At 37.7% G+C, this 21,244-nt stretch overlaps 1 protein-coding gene across 3 annotated transcripts in view; it reads right to left on the bottom strand.

The window, feature by feature from the left end:
* The window catches only part of IMMP2L (inner mitochondrial membrane peptidase subunit 2), a 477,884-nt gene that overhangs the window by 417,305 nt on the left and 39,335 nt on the right, over positions 1-21,244 (bottom strand). The window contains exon 4 of one of the 3 annotated variants that reach the window (XM_040596099.1): positions 19,545-19,632. The exons of the other annotated variants lie outside the window; for them this stretch is intronic. Within the exon in view, the coding sequence (XP_040452033.1) occupies positions 19,590-19,632 (43 nt within the window). The 3' untranslated portion in view covers positions 19,545-19,589. Of the gene's footprint in view, positions 1-19,544; positions 19,633-21,244 lie in introns of those variants that run through there. 3 annotated transcript variants of the gene reach the window in all.

Raw genomic sequence — 21,244 nt, 5'->3', positions numbered from 1 at the left:
AACCAAAAAGGTAATAAAAAACAAATCAGCTTGTGTCCCTGATCTTACACACAGATGGTGACACAGAAATGATTAAAAGCAACACTTTGAAAACTCTCTAGTCATTTATGCAAAACACTTTTTAACTGAATTAGAAAAAAATATATGATCTTAGACAACAAAACACATGAAACTGGGGGGTCAGTAAGAAGGCTAGAAAAATTCAAGCCAGAGAAACAAGATTACAGAGCATGAAAACAAAACACAAAAATACCTCTAGATATAAAATCTAAGAGAAGTTTAAAGACTCTAAATGTAGTCAAAGTCTGAAAAATGGACACCACCTGCAGACTACTCTGCTCTTTCTGATGGTGTTTCTGAAAATGCAACAAGAAGCAGGTAACTGAAAGCATGCAAGTTTTCTGACCATAAATATGCACAGTGGGACCAACATGAGATAGTAGTGAAACATTTAAGATGATAGTATGCTAAGTAAAATACACAGAAGGGAATGACAGGTCTCATATGTTCAAATTCTAGGCCCTGGATAGATCTGTTACTGAAAAATAAGTGCCATATATCTTCTAAGTGTGGGACACTGCAGACAAAAATTATTTAATAATCTATGAAATAACCTGAGGTGTCATATAGCTGATGAGTAAAGGGTAAACTAACAACTTACAGAGTGCAAACTTTTATTAGGCCATTTTAGTGTTCCTCATTCAAGTGAGGTTTTCAAAAAATGTATGTATATAACAAACCTAGACAGTCGTGTATACTTTCTTCTCACCTTTTTAGTACTCCTTTGTATAAAGCCAAGGCATAGTTTTACATACTAATTGCCAAGTCTTCTCTATGCACACCTTAGAGATCATTTCAGTAAGCACTGAAAACCTTAAAAGACACTCTGCATTTGGCTTACAAACATATTGCCAAGGAACAATCAGTGTAATGGGAGGATTGTAGTTATTGCCTTCTCCCATCAATACAAGTTCCATTCTCATACAGCCCCACTACCCTTTTTTTTAACTCTTTTTATTTTGCCTTCTCACCTTCTACTTTTATTGTCCATCTGCTTCTCTTTTCCCTTGCACAACTCTCCCATCTTACTGCTTAACAGTTACATGTGGGGCAGAAACCTATTTTCTTATAGGCCACTATGAAGATACTAAGCCATTCCAGCACACAACAGCAACCAATACTGCAGTAGAAGCAGAATACTGCACAAAATACAAAGATTAATGAACACAGAAATACTGATAGAAACCAAGAAGCAGCACAACAATGAACCTCCTGCAGCCTTGTTTCATTTTACCCATTTTTACTATTATATCATTTGGATTTAATGAGAATATAAAGTCTGCAGATACCAACAGACTGACTATTAATGCTGCAAAATTATTAATGGATCAATTTTTATGGAAACGCATGCATTCCCTCATCCCTTGATCTTACCAGTGTTACATAAAGAAGCAAAATACCAACTATCTGGAAGAGGAAAATGGATGGCAGGGGGCAACATATAAAAGATAATATAAGCTTGAAATAAGGCAAGAAAAAAAATCATCCAACTGCTCCTTTCCATCACTTTTCTGCCCTGTGGTTCTATAGATTGAATAGACCTGACTCATTGCGCAAAGCTCAAACCAGTGTATCAATGAAACCAACCAAAGACTGGGCACTATGAAACAGAAAGAAATTTTTGCCAACCTGTTAACCCCATCAGCTAGTACTTAAACAGGCTAAATACTTAAACATTGAAGAAAGTAACACAGAAATAGATGATCTGTATAGTATTACAGTTGTTTGTAAATTGGTATTTAGCTTAAGTCTATGCAAATATAATGGACAATAAAATTGATCACACAGGATTAAAAAGTTCTTTTGTAGTAATACTGCCAGACTCTATCTCTGTGATTCATTCACAGCAAATTTTTGTCTTCAACGCCAACTAAGAACAATGTAACCTACCATGAGGTGACCTGCTCCCCTTAAAATTCTCACCCCTGCTCTTAAAAATTAAATGAGGGCTTAAACCATTTCTGATTCTATTCTCCCTCTAATAATCCCTCATTAGCTTTAATTACTTACATTCTACATAGTAATAATACTCATGCAAACAGTCAGGCTTACTTAAAGTTACTGTTCTAGAAATAACTAGAAGCTATGATCCGGGAGAGATGCTGGTTTTCCTTTACTACACACCAGCAATTCAAATGTCCCTTCCTCGTGTGCCTTATTATGTACAGAAATCAGCAGGTCCCTTCAGGTTAATGTGTTATTCTTAAATCTTGGTGAAATCATCTGAAATGACTGAACTATTTTACATATGATTGTCTTTGCGGAATTTGCATACAACTGCCTACATACAGCTCACTCCTATTTTCAGACTAATAACAGAATTCATTATTTTGTTTACAAAACCTTATACACAATTATCCCTCAGAATAACTCGCCGTTACTCAATGTAAGAATACCTGCTCATATGGTACCCTACATGTCAAATTCCTCATGCTTAACCTTTCTAAACCTTTCTAAAACATAGGTTTGTCTAAGCTAATCACCCAGACCTTCCATCCAATCGATTGGGATAGACAAGCACAAAAAGAAGACAATTCATCTCACCTATATCAGACATCTTTCAAAATGAGATGAGCCGCTCTCTTGGGGGGTACCTGCTTGCCTGGTTAATTACAAAGGAAGTCTAGGTGACTACGTTTTATTAAAAATCTGATTTTTAGACAGATACACTTAAATAAAATATAATCCAGCCATTACTTGTCAACAAAAGGATTATTTCTGATAGTATAGTTACATCACCTCCTCAAAATGACACAGACTAAGCAGACAAAAGGTATTTGCTGTTAACAGAGCCAAATTCAGACTGAGTTGCCTGCACAGCACCTTTAGCTGGTTTGCTGTTCTCCTATAATGACCCAGCACAGCTACACTGGCAAAACTCCATATGACAAGCTGACAAGCGTGGCCTAGAATGCAACTATAAGAAATCTGAGTCAACAAATTAATAAATATATTAGTTGAATATTTTAAAAGTTCACAGCTTGGTATGATCGATGAGATGCAAAAGAATCCTGCTTAATATTAGTGCTTATTCTGCGCATTCATAGCTTCTAATCTGTAAATGAGAACTAGAAGTACAGTTCACAGCAAATATTACAAAGTGTTTAACAAGTACAATAAAATACAGAGCAGTATGTGCTAGAACAAATTTCATTTTAGACCTGTACACAAACATCATCCCCCAGTTCTGGGTAGTGTGGTAGGATGATAGCAAAAAAACTTACTTTGTAATACAAGATCTTTGACTTTGAAGTCAAAGCAAGGAAAACAGACTCTGATGTTGGCTTGATCACTTGCTTGTGTTTTCACGTTAGAGGTTTTGTTCTTACCAAATGTACTTAGAATAACAATTGGAACAGGTATATCCGGATCTTTTAAACAGAAACAAATCTGCTTAAACCAAAATAGTAAGAACAACAAAAGCTTTATTTAAACCTGATATTTATCAGGCAAACACGGCATGAAAAGACAGTATTAAACTTATGCTCTGCTATGCCTACTGAACTCATAAATACTGCTTTCTCTTGCCTCCTCATAAGTCTGTGATCAAAAGACAGAACACTCTTGGCAATAACACATTTAAGATTAAAGAAGAAAAACTAAAGAAGTCTGGAACAAAAGAAAACTGTTGCTGTGTAGTCAGTATCATCATTTTTTAAGGAATATATGCTCCTGACTGGAAAATAAAAGTTCAGAAGACAGTAAAGTACTTAAGAAAGGAATTCAGAATGAAAATACAGGTATAATGAGTATATGCAACAGCCAAGTTGTGTTAGTGCCATACTGTATCAAGTCTTCAAAAAGCATGCTTTGTTCACATCACATTAAGATGACAAACTACTGTGTTGAACGTTCCATGCCTCTTCTAAAGATTTTATTCATATTTTTACAGAAACACACTTTTTCTGCTGTGTTTTTGAACTTCTGTTTTCTGCTGTTTACAAACAACTATGAATAGTTTGAGTTAGAAGAATTAGAAACATTTCCAACTTGTATGCAATTTCCACAAAGACAGTACGAATATCTGATTCATTCCACTGGGTCATACACAATTAGATCACTTTTTTAGACAGAGCTGTTCCTCACATATACATAAATCACACAGAGCTTTAAAGTATACAAATTCTAGAACAAATTTATTAATCTTGTTTTGATAATAACTTAAACCAGACCTAAAAAAAAGCCCATACTACTAAGAACTTAACTAAAATATGTATACTGAAAATTCAGATTTTTCTCAATAGAAATGATAATAGTTTGTTCTTTCTGTGGCCAAAGAACTTACACAACTCCTGCTTTGGTACCATTAGGAGTTATATACATGCCTCAAATATTAATGAAGGTGGAAAACTTCCCTTCTTTTTCTGTCAGCTACACTAATAGATCTTAGATTTACAAATAATGTAAGATCAAGTGAATAAAATATTAAAAGAATTTCCCCCCCAACAGTGAGAAAAGCTGTAGGCTGAGTTCAGACTAAGATGCATCAAGACATGTAAAACATTTGAACAAGGACTGGTATTAATATATAAATGTATTCTTCACATTCACTGTAAAATACTTTAAGCTAATTAAGCAGCAGAGACCAGGCTAATATATGTAGTTGATTTTTAAATTTGTGTACTATCTATCTGAATTACTGCAGCTTTCCACAGTTACGCAGCTGAACATGAGCAGTTTTGCACATTTGCAGTCACCATACAGCCTAAACATTTTAGTTTTCATTTAACTTTATTACACTGCTCCAGGCAAGCAGATTTCCATTAAGCAACAAAGATTATGTGGTTTAAAAATTCTTCCTAAAAGCAAAGAATTCAAGATGATATCTGCCATGTCTTCTACTGGAAAATAATTTTAACCACAAAATCTGACAATGAAGATTCACTCTGTCACTCTGACCCACTCTGTAGTAACAGAAACCAATCAACCAGCAATCAACATGCACTTGTGCCCTGTTTCGATTCTCTAGGTTAACTAAGGGGAACTACCATCATTAATAACAGCAGGACTTCAGTGTCTACTGTCAAAAATCAGTTTTTTATCTTAAGACAATGATGCAGCTCTTTTGGATAGACAAGCAAGGCAATGAGTTAAGATCAAACAACACTATGTCTGGAAAAGAGGGAGATGATCCAGTCGAGCCTTCTTACACTGAGGTGGAACTAATAATACTTGATTTATTCCTGGCAGAACTTTGTCCAATTTGCTCTCTATATCAGGAATTCTGTTTCCTCCATATCATCTTTTTTTCCTAGAGTAATTAAACTCAGATTTTCTGTCTTCCTTTGCAAGGCTTTTAAAAAAAAAAACTTTTTTTTTTTTTGTTCCTCCAGAATCTCTCCAGTCTACTGATGTTACATAGTATGAGTTTCTCACATTCTCACTGGAACACGTGCAACATTGTTACTAACATAAATCAATCCTCCATTACTTGAAAACACTCATGTAGTGATAGGAGGCCACTTGGTTTCTTCTAAATTTTATTTTCACAGAATCAGAATGACAGAATTGTTGGAAGTGACCTCTGGAGATCATCTGATCCAACCCCTCTGCTGAAGCAGGGCCATCTATACCCAGTTGCCCAGGACCACGCCAAGATGGATTTTTATAATTCACAATCATCTTCACCTTTTACATTCACACAGGATTTTTATCTTCAATGTAAATAATAAATCAATTCTTTGTAAATCACCACAATGACATCCGAAATCTGATTTTCATGATACATGCGCAAAACCACAGAACTGATTTCTTCACTGCTACAGCAAAAGTAAATTCAATATATTCAGGCTAGCTGGTTATAGACCTGAGATCTTAAAAAACAAATCAGCACAATAGTGTGGATTTGTATTTGTATTTTGTGGGTTTTGCTATTGACAGATTTATGTCCATCCCCCACTGCAGGAAAAACATGATCACATTACTGTGATAGCACAGTAACATTACGGCTCAATTTCACTTTAATTTACACTATTGTTTAAGGAATGGCTAATAAAGCAGTTTTCAATATGGCAACTAAACTAGTACAATATACATTACACAATAATGGATAGCAAATTACCACCTGGGTGGGGGCGGGGGGAAGTATAGCAAATGATACAATTTTAATTTATTACATTTTCAAAACTCCAGCAGAGTATTTTTATAGGAAGATTCTATGTATACAAACTTCCTGGTCAGCTCAAGTAATATACCAGATTAACACCCTGGTATCATAACACATACCAAAAGTAATTTCAGGCTCAAATGTATAAAAAACAAAGAATTGGACAAATCAGAGAAAACACGAAAAACTTCTAAAAAGTCAGCTAAATTACCTCTTCACGTAGAATGCTAATTAAAATTACTGTAAACTATGAAAGGGTTTATTGTTCATGCGATGAAATATTCTAAAATTTATTACTTGACAAGCATTAAAGTATATTTACTTGACAAACATTTAAGTATATTTAAGGAAAGCATAGAGAAAGCACATACTTCTATCGAACTGTGTCATAATATTTGCTCGTATTAACTCAGAATCATCATGGGCTGTCCAACTGACATACATGCTTAATTTCAGAGAAAGTCTTGGTAATTTCTTTCTTTGTGTGGCATTAAATTGTTAATTTATTACCAACAGTGTAATTATTTCTAGCCTCATATTTTATTATTCTTTCACCAACAAGTATTCTAAATTCACAACACTTAAAAACCAGGATTTACATACCTAACTCATAGAAGTCTACTATATTTCAAAAGAAATGTGCTCATGATGCTACTACTTCCATTTAAATCAGGAGGGTATGAAAGAACTAAAACTAATTTTGGTTGCCAGCAGAATTTAAGAGGCACATACAAAATTCCAGGAAGAAGTGACAAAGGCAACTAGAATGCTACAAAAAATACATGGTTTTGTACCTTGCCTCCAGGGTGTCACTCCTTTTTTTTTTTTTTTTTTTCTTTTTTAGTAATCGCTCTTTCACTTGAGATAGTAAATTGAAATACTTAGAATGTTTTTTATTCATACTGCAAATGAAATGTTACTGACTCACTTCAAAAAAAAAAATTCAATACCTTTTCTTTGTAATTGAGTTAGTGACTGTAAATAGTCTCATTTTGCTGATGTAGAAAAATAAGGATAGGTGTGATATTTTACAACTTACCAACAGGGTGATAGCCCTCCATTTGTTGAATACTGTCCTTTATAAATATATCATAAGGAGGGTAACTATGTAAGAATGACCTAAACTATTAGTTTAGTCTTGGTTTCTGATGTATGTTTGCAGCTGAGGAATGACCATGTGTCAGGCTGCAAACCAGTTACCTATTTTTGTGAACTTCTACCAAATGACAATACAAACCTCATGAAGTTCAACAAGGCCAAGTGCAACATCCCACATGTGGGTTGGGGCAATCCCAAATATGAATACAGGCTGGGCAATGAGTGGATTGACAGCAGCCCTAAGGAGAAGAACTTGGAGGTATTGCTTGATGAGAAACTCAACATGACCCAGCAATGTCCACTTGCAGCCCAGAAAGCCAACTGTATCCTGGGCTGCATCAAAAGAAGCGTGGCCAGCAGGTCAGGGGAGGTGATTTTCCCCCTCTACTCAGCTCTCCTGAGACTCCATGTGGAGTACTGTTTTCACCTTTGGGGCCACCAGCATAAAAAGATTTAAGTCATATCCAGAGGAGGGCCACACAGGTGATCAGAGGGCTGGAGCACCTCTCCTCTGAGCACAGGCTGAGAGAGCTGGAGTTTTTTAGCCTTAAGAAGAGAAGACTCTGGGGAGGTCTTATAGCAGCCTTCAGTACTTAAAGGTGGCTTACAGGAAAGATAGGGAGGGACTCTTAATCAGGGAGTGTAGCGATAGGATGAGAGGTAAAGGTTTTATATGGGAAAAGGGTATTTTATATTAGATAATAGTAAGAAATTCCTTACTGTGAGAGCGTTGAGGCACTGGCACAGGCTGCCCAGAGAAGCTGTGGATGCCCCATCCCTGGAAGCATTCAAGGCCAGGTTGGATGGGGCTTTGAGCAACCTGGTCTAGTAGAAGGTGTCCCTGCCCATGGCAGGGGGGTTGGAACTAGATGATCTCTAAGGTCCCTTCTAACCGAAACCATTCTATGATTCTATGACAGCATTATGCCAAAGAAATTAGATTAGAATCCTGTTACAAAAATTAAAAATAGCTAACAATGAACCACTGTTCAGATAAGCTTTTCCCCTTTTTTAAATTCAAGTTTACTGAAATGTAATTTCTTCAACTGCTCTTCAGCTACACAGCTAAGTATTAACAAAGCCTTGCCATCATTACCAGTATTAACAGATGCTTACATGCCTTTTTAAAAAGCCAATAAAGAGGAATTAAGCCTGGTGATATTCTGCAGCATGACTACCTTTAAGGTGTCTCAGTCAGAGAACAGAACCCAAAGTACAAAGGCAGAAATGCAAAGTCAGGTAAAGAAATGCCTTTCATATTAATTTTCATAAATAAAAGCAGGTGTTTCACAAAGGCAGTGCAAAAATTAGCATTTCTTATTTGTTACAGTGACAAAGCAGAAATGGAAAATATCCAATTAAGTGGATAATTAATGACTTCCTGGAAAAATTTATCTTCAATACCTACTGAATATTTTAACAAAATGTCAGTGTTTATGAGCGTAAGAGAGAAAGGCTGTGGTTTTCATCATAGTAATCAAATCTAGAAATCAGATCTGCCTTTTGCCTGTGATAAACTATTACTTTAATAATTTCTAGAAAAAATAAGGAAGTACAGGAGGACAGAAAGCAAACTCAAATTGAGAAGCCTTCAAATTTTTCTTCAATACTCATAAAGTTTATCTGCGTGTTTTTCCCGTTTTCCAGCTTAATAGAACAGAGTATGGTGTAAACTGACAAAGACATTTCTGAAGTGCCAAAAGAAATAAAAAACATTCAGTCTTAATTAACATAGTATTTTGCAAACTTCAGATAAATTTCATCAGTTTATGATTTCTGCCCCAAAATTCTCTTTATACTGAAATGTTCCATAGAAGTGCTCTGTAATGAAGTATTAAAAAAAGGAAGGAAATCATCAAGAAAATAAATGTAATAACCTTTCAGTTCCAAGGCAAAAGCAAAGTACAAAGTAGTAAAACCATCAGATAATTCATTCAGTAATTTCACACACATGTAACCTAGTCACTTAACAAAGTCTGGTTCTGTGTTTGGTTTTGATGTGTCAGTGAAAACTATTAGCAAGTCAGGTTCACAGAACACACATACTAGATCTGGGATATCGATTACTAGATCAGATCAGTCCTAAACCTGTTTTCATCATTTTGAAATAGAAGTATCATCACTTTGATTTGCTTCTATTTTATAGATGGACAGAGACCTCAGATTTCCATATATTTCATGCATTAGTAATAAAGAAACAGCAAGTCACTCTTGAGATCAAACACCACAACTAGTGGAAAAGGGATAGAGGTGTGATATTTTGAAATATGGAAAACAAGACCCTCAGGAAAATGCTGTTAAGACTGTGGAAGGAATAAACTGCTGACAAATTGTTAAAACTCAAACAATAACATTGAACACAATCTGACAGGTATGGCATTTTTCAAAAAGGCTGAAACTTTGTACAGATGAGACCCCTTAGTCACAACACACCTGTGGGGGGTTGACCCTGGCTGGATGCCAGATGCTCACCAAAGCTGCTCCATCCCTCCCATCCTCAGCCACACAGGGAAGAAAAAAATGTAACAAAAGGCTCATGGGTTGACATAAGGACAGGGAGATCACTCACCAAATACCATCACGGGCAAAACAAACTCAACTTAGGGACAAATTAACTTATTAACAATCAGATCAGAGAAGAGCAATGAGAAAAAAAACAAATCTTAAAACCACCTTTCCCATACTCCCCCCCCTTCTTCCCAAGTCGAACTTTAATCTCAATTTTCTCTTCCTTCTCCCCCCCAGCAGCAGGGACGGGGCCTGGGGGCTGCGCCCAGTCCCTCACACCTGTCCCTGCCGCCCCTTCCCCCTCAGGGGGAGGCTCCTCACACTCTGCCCGGCTCCAGCCCGGGGTCCCCCCCACGGGGCGCAGCCCTTCAGGCACAGACGGCTCCAGCCCGGGTCCCCCGCGGGGTCACCAGCCCGGCCAGCAAACCTGCCCCAGCCCGGGCTCCTCTCCCCACGGGGACACAGGCCCTGCCAGGACCCTGCCCCAGCACGGGCTGCCCACGGGGTCACAGCCCCCTTCGGGCACCCCCTGCTGCGGCGTGGGGTCCCCAGGGGCTGCAGGTGGGGATCTGCCCCACCGTTACCCTCCATGGGCTGAGGGGCACAGCCTGCCTCACCAGGGGCTTCCCCAGGGGCTGCCGGGGAACCTCTGCTCCGGGCCTGGAGCCCCCCCTGCCCCTCCGTCTGCACCGGCCTGGGGGGCTGCAGGGGTGCTCCGCTCACACAGCCTCCCTTATATTTTTGGCTGCAATTTATTGCACAGGTTTTTCCCCCTTTCTTAAATGCACTATCACAGAGGCTCTACCACTGTTGCTGATGGCCTTGGCCTTGGCCAGCGGTGGGTCCCTCCTGGAGCTGGCTGGCATGGGCTCTATTGGACATGGGAGAAGGTTCTGGCATCTTCTCAGAGAAGCCCCCCCCCCTGAAAGCCCCCCCGCTACCAGAACCTTGCCATGCAAACCCAGTACAATACCTGAGGAATTAGACCAGACACTGTGATTGTTGATGTCACCTGTCAACCGATTTCAAAATGAATGCCAATAACTAAAATATAGATATATAGATATATTAAAGGGAGTTGCAGTGGTTTGGTTTAACATGTGCATCACCTTAGTATATAAAATTATAATAAAAAATAAAAAATAATACAAAAATATAAAATACCCCCCTCCCCCCCCCCAAAAAAACCCCTGTGAACTCCACAGGTATGTCCTGCATATGCCACTTCTCATGTTCTAATTTATAATAAGAGACAAATAAAATGTATGTGCTGGCAAACTGTACAATAAAGTAAGCTTCTACATACAATGAGGTTTCCACAGAGTATTTAGCCAAAAATTTCAAGACTGTCCTCATAGCACATAGTTTGAAGACAGTTACAAAAACATTAACACTGAAAAGGCTCTCTTTCAAGCATTTTTTTGGTATCATTACAAAATGCACACGCTTAGTTTCTTTACGATAAGAGGACATTAGAGGGTATTCTACTACGCAAAGGTGCATAGTGATAAGTACAACTTTTTAAGAAGCTGTCCCAAATGAAAAAGAAAAATGCTTTTGTGTGGTTGGTAACAAACTTATCAAATGGTAAATGCATTGATAATTTTACAGCATTTCATAATACTATGTGACAACACTAAGAATAGTACACAAATATATCCATATTAATACATACGTATCATACATGCTACTTTTTCTTGCTGTTGGGTGAAAAAAAGCTATGAAAGGTGGGATCTGGGAGTATGATAAATATGGAGTGCCTTGAAGCTGTCTCAGGCTCAAAAAGAGAGCTGAACACAGTGTAGTTAATTTGAGTAAGTTCGATGGTTTTTGCCTGCTGAATAGTGCACAAAGACACAAAAGTCTTTAAAAAGAAAAAGAACTATTACTTAAAAAGTCTACTTGGAAGTTGCACAACCTTTCTCAAAGCTATATGATATACACAGGCAAAAGTTACATCAGGACCCAAATCCTCAGGTTTTCTTTTAGGCCCACGATAATGCAAGCTAGCTACACTCTGAAATGATTTAGTATTTCCGTTCGGATTTTCTTGCCCAGAGCAGACAGTCATATTCCCCCTCCAGTGTTACTCCTGTGACAAAACAGGATGCAAAATGTACTCAGTTGCAATTTCTTATCAAATGGTAAATGCATCAATATACCAAATGCATAGTATACCGAAACAGAGAGAAACCCTACGTCATCTTCATGATACGGGGACCTAAAGGAAGAAAACAACAGTTTTTTCCATAACAGAAATGTAATTTTCCGGTACTTGTCACTACCACTCCCTGTCCTGAGAACTCCAGGTGCCATGCAATAGTGCAAGAGCTACCTGATGCACTGCTGCCTTGAAGTAACAGACCTTTTTCAGTTACATTGGCAAATGATATTTTTCATAATGCAGTAGGTATTGCATAAAAACCCAGACTACACCAAGCAGAATGATTTTTTTTTCCTAGGTTTTGCTAATCACGCTGAGAGCTTAAAATGTCACCCTTCAGATTTCACATTATGCAAAATTAATTTTACACCTTCTCCTAACATAGTCCTCAGTATTTTGTCCAAAGAGAACAGAACAATGAAGCCATGAAATCATGGAACTACTACAGTAGCTCCACCTGAAGAGGAAAAGAAAAAAACAAGCACAAACAAAAAATAAAACAAAAAACCTGTCATGCAAACATGCATCCTAATCAATCATTTGATTCTGTCTTCCTCATGTGCTAGAGAAAAAAACCACACAACTAATTTACTCGAAGTTATACAGAGTCCAGTGTTCTACTCACACTAAAGCCAGCAAAGATCCTTACAGATACTTATTACTGGCTTTTAAGTAGAACTGACCACAGTTCCCTATTTAGAAAAAGTAACACTAACCACACTATTACAGGTTACCAGTCTTTCCAGTCTTCTTTATAGATCAAAATTTAATTTTAAATACACATATTTTTCAGTTTGACATTTTGCCAGATCATCTGCAGGCATTCAATTCAGAAAACATTGCTTTTTTTAAATTTTCTGCTAAGACTTGGACATCTAAGCAAAAACATATAAAGAAAGAAAAAAAAAAAAAAAAAAAGAACAATCACAGGTATGTCCCAGTCAAAGCTGTAGTTATCCTCTATTTGACTTTATTGAGTTTAAGTTAATGACTTGTAACTTAGTTGTCTGCACAGGAGAGTCGTTTTAATTGTACTGCAAAACGGATTAAGCTACTGCATTGTACCTGTAAGTCTTACTATAATAATAACTGAAATTTTTCTGACTCCAAAAAAGAACATGACAGTCAATAATGATCATGCATTTTTAATTGATTCTCACAAGGAGCACTGTCTCTGACAATATTCTTGCATTCATGGCAGAACCTGCAGTCTGGATGGGTGGAAAATCAAACAGTTTTTTAAACAATGTTTGAATGATCAGGTTCAAAGGGTGGTGGTTCATGGGGTACTCTGCCTGGGGGCCAGTAGCAAACAAAGTACTTGCAGGTGTCTACCCTGTCCTGTTCAACTTCTTTGTCAGTGACCTGGAGGTGACCAGAGTGCATCCTCATCAACTTTGCAGATAACACCAAATAGTGGGGATCACTTGATACACTCACAGACAGGGTATCTAAAAATTCTGTCTCCAGTTTTAAGCCCCCAAGAAAACCAAACACATTGATAAAGCGGAGCATGTTCAGCAAAGGGCCACCAAGCTGGTCAGGGGCTGGTGCACTAGCCCTGAGAGGAGAGGCTAAGGGAATGAACTTCCTCAGCCTTGAGAAGAGACGGCTCCAGGTGGACTTAGCAGCATGCCAATACCTACAAGTTTATGAAGGCGACATAAGAAGCCAGCTCTTCACACTGCTACATGGTGAGTGGACAAGAGACACTGGGCATAAGCTGAAACAAGACAGTTACAGAACGGATATAAGGAGAAACTTTTTTCCAGTGAGGACAGGCAGCAGTGGAAGATGCTGCCCAGAGGGATTACACTCTCCATCTTTGGCAGTTTTCAAGACCCATCTGGACAAAGTCCAGCAGAACCTGGTCTGACATCATAGTTGGCTCTGCTCCGAGTAAGGAGCTGGACCCCCTGAGGTCCCTTCCAACCTGAATTACCCTATGATCAAGGACGTGATCCTATGATCTATGTCTTTGAGTTCAGTGAAGTTTTAAGGCAAGTATCCATGTCTTTATAATGTCCAAGTTTTTTTGGTGTCATACATAGGCAGGCTTATGCTCAGAGCATGGAGTATTTCGAGTAATTTTCACTAACTACCATAAAAAGGATGGTCGAAGAAGTGGCTGCCCTCCCCAGTTCTTTGCCTTGATCTCACCCCTAGTACTAGTCAAAGCTGTCTGGAGAATTGCTCTTTACTTTCAACAGCTGGACAGGCTGTCTGAAATATATGGCAAGTAAGTCTCAAGGCATGTTCTCTAGACATAAAAGGCAGATCCATCCTTTTAAGCCAGGATCTCAAAAGAAATAAGATAAAGAAGCCAGTCCAAAAAATTTGCATCTGTGGGGAATTCATTCAGAGTAGGCATATCACCAAGAATGCTGATAAAATTCTTATGCAAATTCTCTGTGCAGTCTATACAACACAAAGAAAGCATTTCCCTCCCCCCCTCCTTTTCCCTCAACTGGTGTTAGCTTTTAACCCATCATTAACAATGTAACCCAAAAAGATATATAAAACAGCTTTTAAAGTTCAGCACAATGTAGTTTATGATATCTTGACATGTTGTGGTGCCATTAAAAGCTTCACATACAGATAAAAGCTAAAAAAAAAAAAACTTAAAAAAAAAGAATGATCGACAAAAAATGTAAAATTAAAATGAAAAATGCATTATTAATACAAACTCTTACTGGAGAATGCCAGAAAGAATTCTACTTATTCACAGACACAATCATACAAATTAGAGATGTGAACTGGGAAATGACCCAACATGCTATAAAGTCTGCCAAAAAAAAAAAAATATTACCCAGTGTTTTATCCTAGCTAGTTAAAAGTAGATTAAGTGTTTTCTTTAGCGTATCTCCTGTCACTAAGATGAGGGTTCCCAATACAGGAGTCATGGCTCAACAGCACCACAGATGAGTTTAAGAGGGTCACAATCACTTTGCTATGTTAAGTGAAAAAAGTCCTACTGTCCATACCTACAGGAAAAAGAATCTTGACATCGAAAAAATTGATACGCTGGCATACAATTGTGCTTGTAGAAACTCACAGCATTTTCACAGTAAGTGATTTGTTAATTCTGGTAACTTCTGTATCAGCCCCAAACAAATTTTAACTTTCAAGCAGACAAGATGATGTTAGAGGGTTTCTATGATGGAGGACAGGCCAAAGACAGCAACCCTGCTTTCAGACTCACAGACAAAGTACCATGTTTCACAATTCTACAAAATAAAAATTAGCTTTTTTTTTTAAGCTTCAGTGCATGAAGAATACAAAGCACTTGCTGACAAGCCATTAAGTGCAGTGCTGCTACTGGGCAGCGCTACAATTAAGTGAAAAGCCTACTTTATTGGTTAATTGTTATCTCTCATCTACAGTGCTCTGTTTTTGACTATTTGACAGAAACAGAGCACAGGCCCAATGTCAGCAAGATATAACAAATACCAGTACCATCCCATAGATCTTTCCAATCAAAAATCATTCACACAAATAGCTCAGAGTAGCTTATCTTTGGCTGTTTCTCCTCCTGCATTTAGTGTCCCTATGTCTGGACTGAAATAAACTGTATCCTTTATAAGTACCTTAACTCCCTTTTTTGGCTATGCAAAATACAATCAACCACAGTTGTGAATTTTGGTGCCAGAAGTAAGGACAACAATCCCAAGTCTCTCCTGAGAGTTAAGCATGCAATGACAGTGAAAAATCTCTAAGTCTGCCTACTTGCATCTATTAGAATTTAAATGTTAGAAAAACATCACTTGATTCATGTTAAGCTGTTTCAGTACTACAAATGCCTTCCCTTCTAAAACAGTGAATTTCCACATTTGTGTTGGAACATAACATAAAGCTGCACAAGATTCCCCACGAGAATCATGTCAATTGGCATTTTAAAAATTAACACAGTAACCTACACTAATACAAGCTTCTTATGCACAATATTTGTCAGTAGGTAACATCAGAAGCTGAGAACTCATTTAGAGAGCCCAAGCTTTATAAAGGCAAGCAAAAATATCCTTGAACTGCTTCCTCTAACTTGTTTAGTGTCTTATGGTGAATATCTGTAATGTAAGAAAAAGGAAAAACTGAACATATGAAAGGGATCTGCATGCAGTATGGTTAATATTGAAAACAGGAAGGAAAAAAGGAATAAAAATTCCTGGCAGTATATACGGGTCCAGCTATGTTATTGACCTGGTGAGCAATTCAGAGCTTGTGGAAAGTTTCCAGATCTTTTGGAAAACATGGTAGGTCTCACACGTGCTTGCACAGATCATTTTTAGTCACTATAAAGAAAATTTGCAACCATAAGCAGGTTTTTGGGGACAGAAGGCCCCATCTAAAAGGGCTTAATATCTAATTATTTCAGCACTCCCTCCTTCTGGTCTTACATTTCACTGAAATGTTAGAGCAGCACTTCACCGAATGGCTTGTGTAAATGAACCAAGCATAAGAAGTCACCTATCATTTCCCCAGTTTTGTTGTAGTAAGTAAAAAATATCTTTAGAAACAGCTTTTTAAAAGTTATTCCCACTGTTTCATGAAGCATGTTATACTGTGCATATGAGCGTGGTTTATTAATAATAGTTTAAATGGGATGGAGTTAACAAAATTAGTGTTTAGGCATAAATGTATATGAAAACGGAACATGTTCTAAGCAGGGATGAGACACTCATACCCTTATAATACATTCAAATAGTGAAATATTCAATATACTCAACATTTACAATGAAACCAAAACATTAGAGTCACATGAAGGCAGAAGCACAGTAGTCACTATTGAAACGTTAAGGAAAAAAGTTTCAATTTTTAACTTCAAAATCCTGCTTACAAAGCTACTCTGAAACATTTAAATGACACAGGCAAGAACCAATGCTTTTTGTTAGGAAAACATAATAGCTTGCATCTGAACTATGTAAAATGAAGTACCTATAGAAAAAAAACCACAAGAAGTGATTATTATTCCATGAAAGGATAATACAGTACATATTGCCAACTCTCCTATTTTATCATCAAGCCTGAGGCAGCAAACAGTTCAGAAAGTGCTTCATATGCAATTGCCATCTGTCCTTCAAGGATAGTCTTCATTTCCAAACAGTACTGAAAATATTAGAAATGGTGGATAGGAATAATTCTCAATGACTACACAGTATTTATTAACTCTCCATACTCATTACTTGGTAAATATAACACTTTCTTCCTCAAGGAGGTAAGCACATAGCTTCCCCTCTCAAATACTATTCTCCACTTTTTTCTGGACTATACATATATTTCCAGTCAAGGAGCCTTTGCCATCACACACCGTATCCCTGCATAACACCAACATTCATTTGTTCAAATATATAACATCTGACTGATATGCAGAAAATTAAGATTCACAGTAACATTTTAAATATTTGAATTGAATACGTTAGTTCAAATACAGCAATATGGCTACTACCACAGAACAAAGAACTTACAGAAAAATCTAGTGATATCATAAGACAAAAAGAATACAAAGGGATTGATATCCTGCCACAGAGGTGGGGTGTTTATATGTTCTTTACACAATGGTCAGGTTCTGGCTATACAGTTTATCTCACTCATGGAGAGTTACACTCTATCAGCCATACCTACAGCTTCCAGGAGACATACTGTTGCTTGCTCTAGAGTTGCATCAATGTAAGCATCTTCAGAAATATATACCAATCCTTCTTGAGCAATTAGCCAGGAAAATTAGGATCTCCCTACATCACAGACGCTCTAATCAGGGCTTACGCTTCAGTAACACTTGCTCTTTTATTACTTCTTCCATTCTCCTCTTAAAAAAAACAAACAGACATACATACATCACAGTGCTACATAATACCCAACTAGAATTCATACAAGACTATGTGATCTTCACTACTGGAGTTACTCAAAATACCTGATTAGAGTCCCTGCACAACCTGATCTAATATTAGCTCTGCTTTAAGCAGGTGTTTTGACCACAAAACTCCGAAGCTGTAGAGTCCATAACTCTGTAGCTCGGAACTAAACTACTTTACGATTATCAGACAAGTAAGGAAGCCAGACCCCTAAGAATGAGAGAGAGGGGGAAATGGCAGTGCCAAAACTAGCGTTACATTGATGAATGATAGGAAGAAAAATCAGACAAGTATCTGATATCTGTATGGGAAAAGCTGGAATCCACCTGAAGTAAAGAAAAATAAATTTCAGTGACAACTACTTTTTTTACTTTTGCTGAACTCATACCTACTGATGCCTTAACCAGTTTCCAGAGCCAGAGTGAAAGCACAGGCTCTGAACTGAAATTGCAATAATATAGAAAACCCCAAAAGAGACACTTTTGAAAGATTACAAATGAAACTGCAAAAAAAAGAACAAATTCCTTGAAGATTCTTTTATTCATTTTAAAACTAATAAGTCAGACTTATAATTAAGGCACTTGGCAGATTTCATTATAACAGATCAGATACTAATTCAGTTCAGATATCCAAAACTGCAGGGTGGAGGATGATGGGCAAGGAATTAACAGTTGATAATGACTTCACACTTGGAAAAGAGTGATATGTGATATGGCAGGTTGCAGAAATCACTCTGGATAGAAAGAAATTGTCCAGAAGAAAAGAATCCAAACCCACAAATATACTTACTTTGGCTACAGAAGAAAATAAAAAAATGAAAGAACACAAAGTAAAAACTTTGGAGAACCCTCACAAAGGAGATACTGTTAGAAACAGTGTAAGACAAGAAACATATGGGATGTAGGGCAATGCATGGTATTTGTAAAAAAACGTACAACTACAGTGATGCAGCCAAGAGCTGCCAACTCAAAGTAAGAAGAGTTGCATCTAGCAAGCATACATATGTACAGTGCATCAAAAACTAGCAGACACAGCACTGCAAATCTGCATAGAGGTGATGCTTAGGGGTGATGCCTGCAAGATTCCACCTGGAAACAGATACTTCTTAGAAATAAAAGTCTTGTCTACATTCAGCTCTAAATTCATAATCTCAGGTAAATGTTATTTCTGGGAAATGCTTTTAAAAAAATAACTCTAATCAAAGCACTGATATGGAAAACAACTAGAACTGAGAGCTTAGAGTGAAGAATCAAGGATGATATGACTCCAAACTAAGGTGACTAAAACAGAAATAGGTCAGCTTTTTTTTTTTTTTTTAAATGGCATGATGAACAGAGATAATACAATCTTGTAGAAATTCTAAAGCTTTAAATCTTGTTCAGTAAATACCAGTTCAGAAAAGTAAAAAACTAAAAAACTGTGTTGATGTATCAAGATTCTAGCAAGCTTTTGGTTTTAGAATATGTTTTCTCAAAACTAGCATTTTACTCTCTGCTACTTCCACCTCTGGAAAACAAGGATAAATTGAGATTAAATGTATCAAGATAAGTTGAAGAGTATGAGAAGCTCCAGAAAAACTTGTCTTTTATTTCCAGAAAAGTAATGTAGTATTTCAACCAATGTATAGAATACAAATAAGGCTAGAGACTGCAACATCTTCTTCCACTGACCATCTCATTAAACCTAGGCTGGGTTGTCCCGATGCATGCCCTTGCTCTGGGAAATGGAGAGCTGAGAAAAGCCTGAGCAATGCATTGCAACAGCTGCACCAGACACAGTCCTTCCTTCTTCCTGCAGATCAGACTCACAGGCTAGCACAAAGAGCAGTCAGGATACAAGGAACACGGCTGTCAGGAAAAGAGAAGGAAAACAGTTTAGGAAAGGAACTGGTAGAAACAAGAGGATGGTTCTTCCTTCTGCACTTCAAGTGCCAGAGGCTAAACTATTTAACTGCCTACAGAAACAAAGTGCTGGCTAGGAAAAATGGGGAGAACTGCAAGCCCCTGTTGAAAACAGATACATGATTAGAAGGGAAAAAGGGTGGTTTGGCTGAACAGGATCACAGAGAGGTGGACTTCCTGGAGTATGAGATACAAAGGTTATTGTGAGAAAGAGAAAAAACAGTAGATTGGTTTCAAAGTAAAACATCCATAAACAAGACAGGAGAGCTAGTTCAAATTCTCTGAACTTTAGATGGATGTTTCAAGAAAGCCTAATGAGTGGACTCCATATGAAAGTGGGAGAGTAATCAATTCATGGATCTTGAGTAGGTTTAATTATTTGCAATGAGTTTTTCAGCACACACAAGTTTCAGGTGATAGGGAGCTTTGGCCATGCTACCAAATGCAGACATTCCCAAGGCAGATTTACTAACAGAAATTAAATACCAAGAAAATTTATATACTACCAGGATTAGATGGATTTTCACAAGATCTGTCCTGGATATAAGCGCTACAACAGAAATAATCAAATCCATCAGCAGCTCTAGACACTTCTAGATTAACATGTCAACAGTAGCAGCACGGTACAACCACAATATCATACTGATTTCTCAACAAAGGACTTTGCTTTTTAACCTTAGTTGATTCTACAAATTTATATTAACAACATTATTTCACTTCTCTTGTTCATTCTCTGCATTATATGATATCATATTATTGTGAAGGTTTTATTTCAAGAAATAAGGATACTGCCAAATAAAAGGTAATATGGAAAACTTAAGAACTGCTTGACAGTTTTGAAAACTGATCTCCATAAAAATAGGAAAAGAGTAGCATCACCTCATATCTCACCAACTTGAATATTCTCTTCCAACAGAGAAAGTTTATCTTTTATTTGATTTGGTGAGTCTACATAATTTGTGGGGGTTTTCCTATATAAATGAAAGACTGCGGATAAGTAAAATTACTGCACACGATGTTTGCGTGGTGTGTTGACCTTGGCTGGATGCCAGATGCCCACCAAGCTGTTGTATCACTCACCTCCTCAGCAGAGCAGGGAGGGAGAAAATAAGACAGAAAAAAACCCTGGTGGGTCAAGATAAAAGCAGTTTAATAAAGCACTAGCGAAAGTTACGCGCACAAGAAAAACAGAAGATGTTACTCTCTACTTCCCATCAGCAAGTGATGTCTGGCCACTTCCCGGGAAGAAAAGCTGCAGTACATGTAGCAATTGCTCTGGAACACAAGTGTCATAAACAAAAAATGCCCCGCCTTCCTCCTCCTCTCTCTTAACTTTTATATCTGAGCAGAATTCCTATGGTATGGAATATCCCTTTGGTCACTTTGGGTCAGCTGCCCTGGCTATGTTCCCTCTCAATATCTTGCCCACCCCCAGCTTACTGGTTGCAGAGACAGCCCTGATGCTGTGCAATCACTGCTCAGCAGTAGCCAAAACCCTGGTGTGTTGTCACCACCTTTCTAGCTGCCAGTACAAGCACTGCACTGTGAGGGCAGCTGG

Source organism: Falco naumanni, chromosome 5, assembly GCF_017639655.2.
Source record: "Falco naumanni isolate bFalNau1 chromosome 5, bFalNau1.pat, whole genome shotgun sequence".
NCBI classification, from domain to species: domain Eukaryota; kingdom Metazoa; phylum Chordata; class Aves; order Falconiformes; family Falconidae; genus Falco; species Falco naumanni.
Note: the sequence above shows the minus strand (reverse complement) of the source record. Positions and strands in the feature narration are given on the sequence as shown.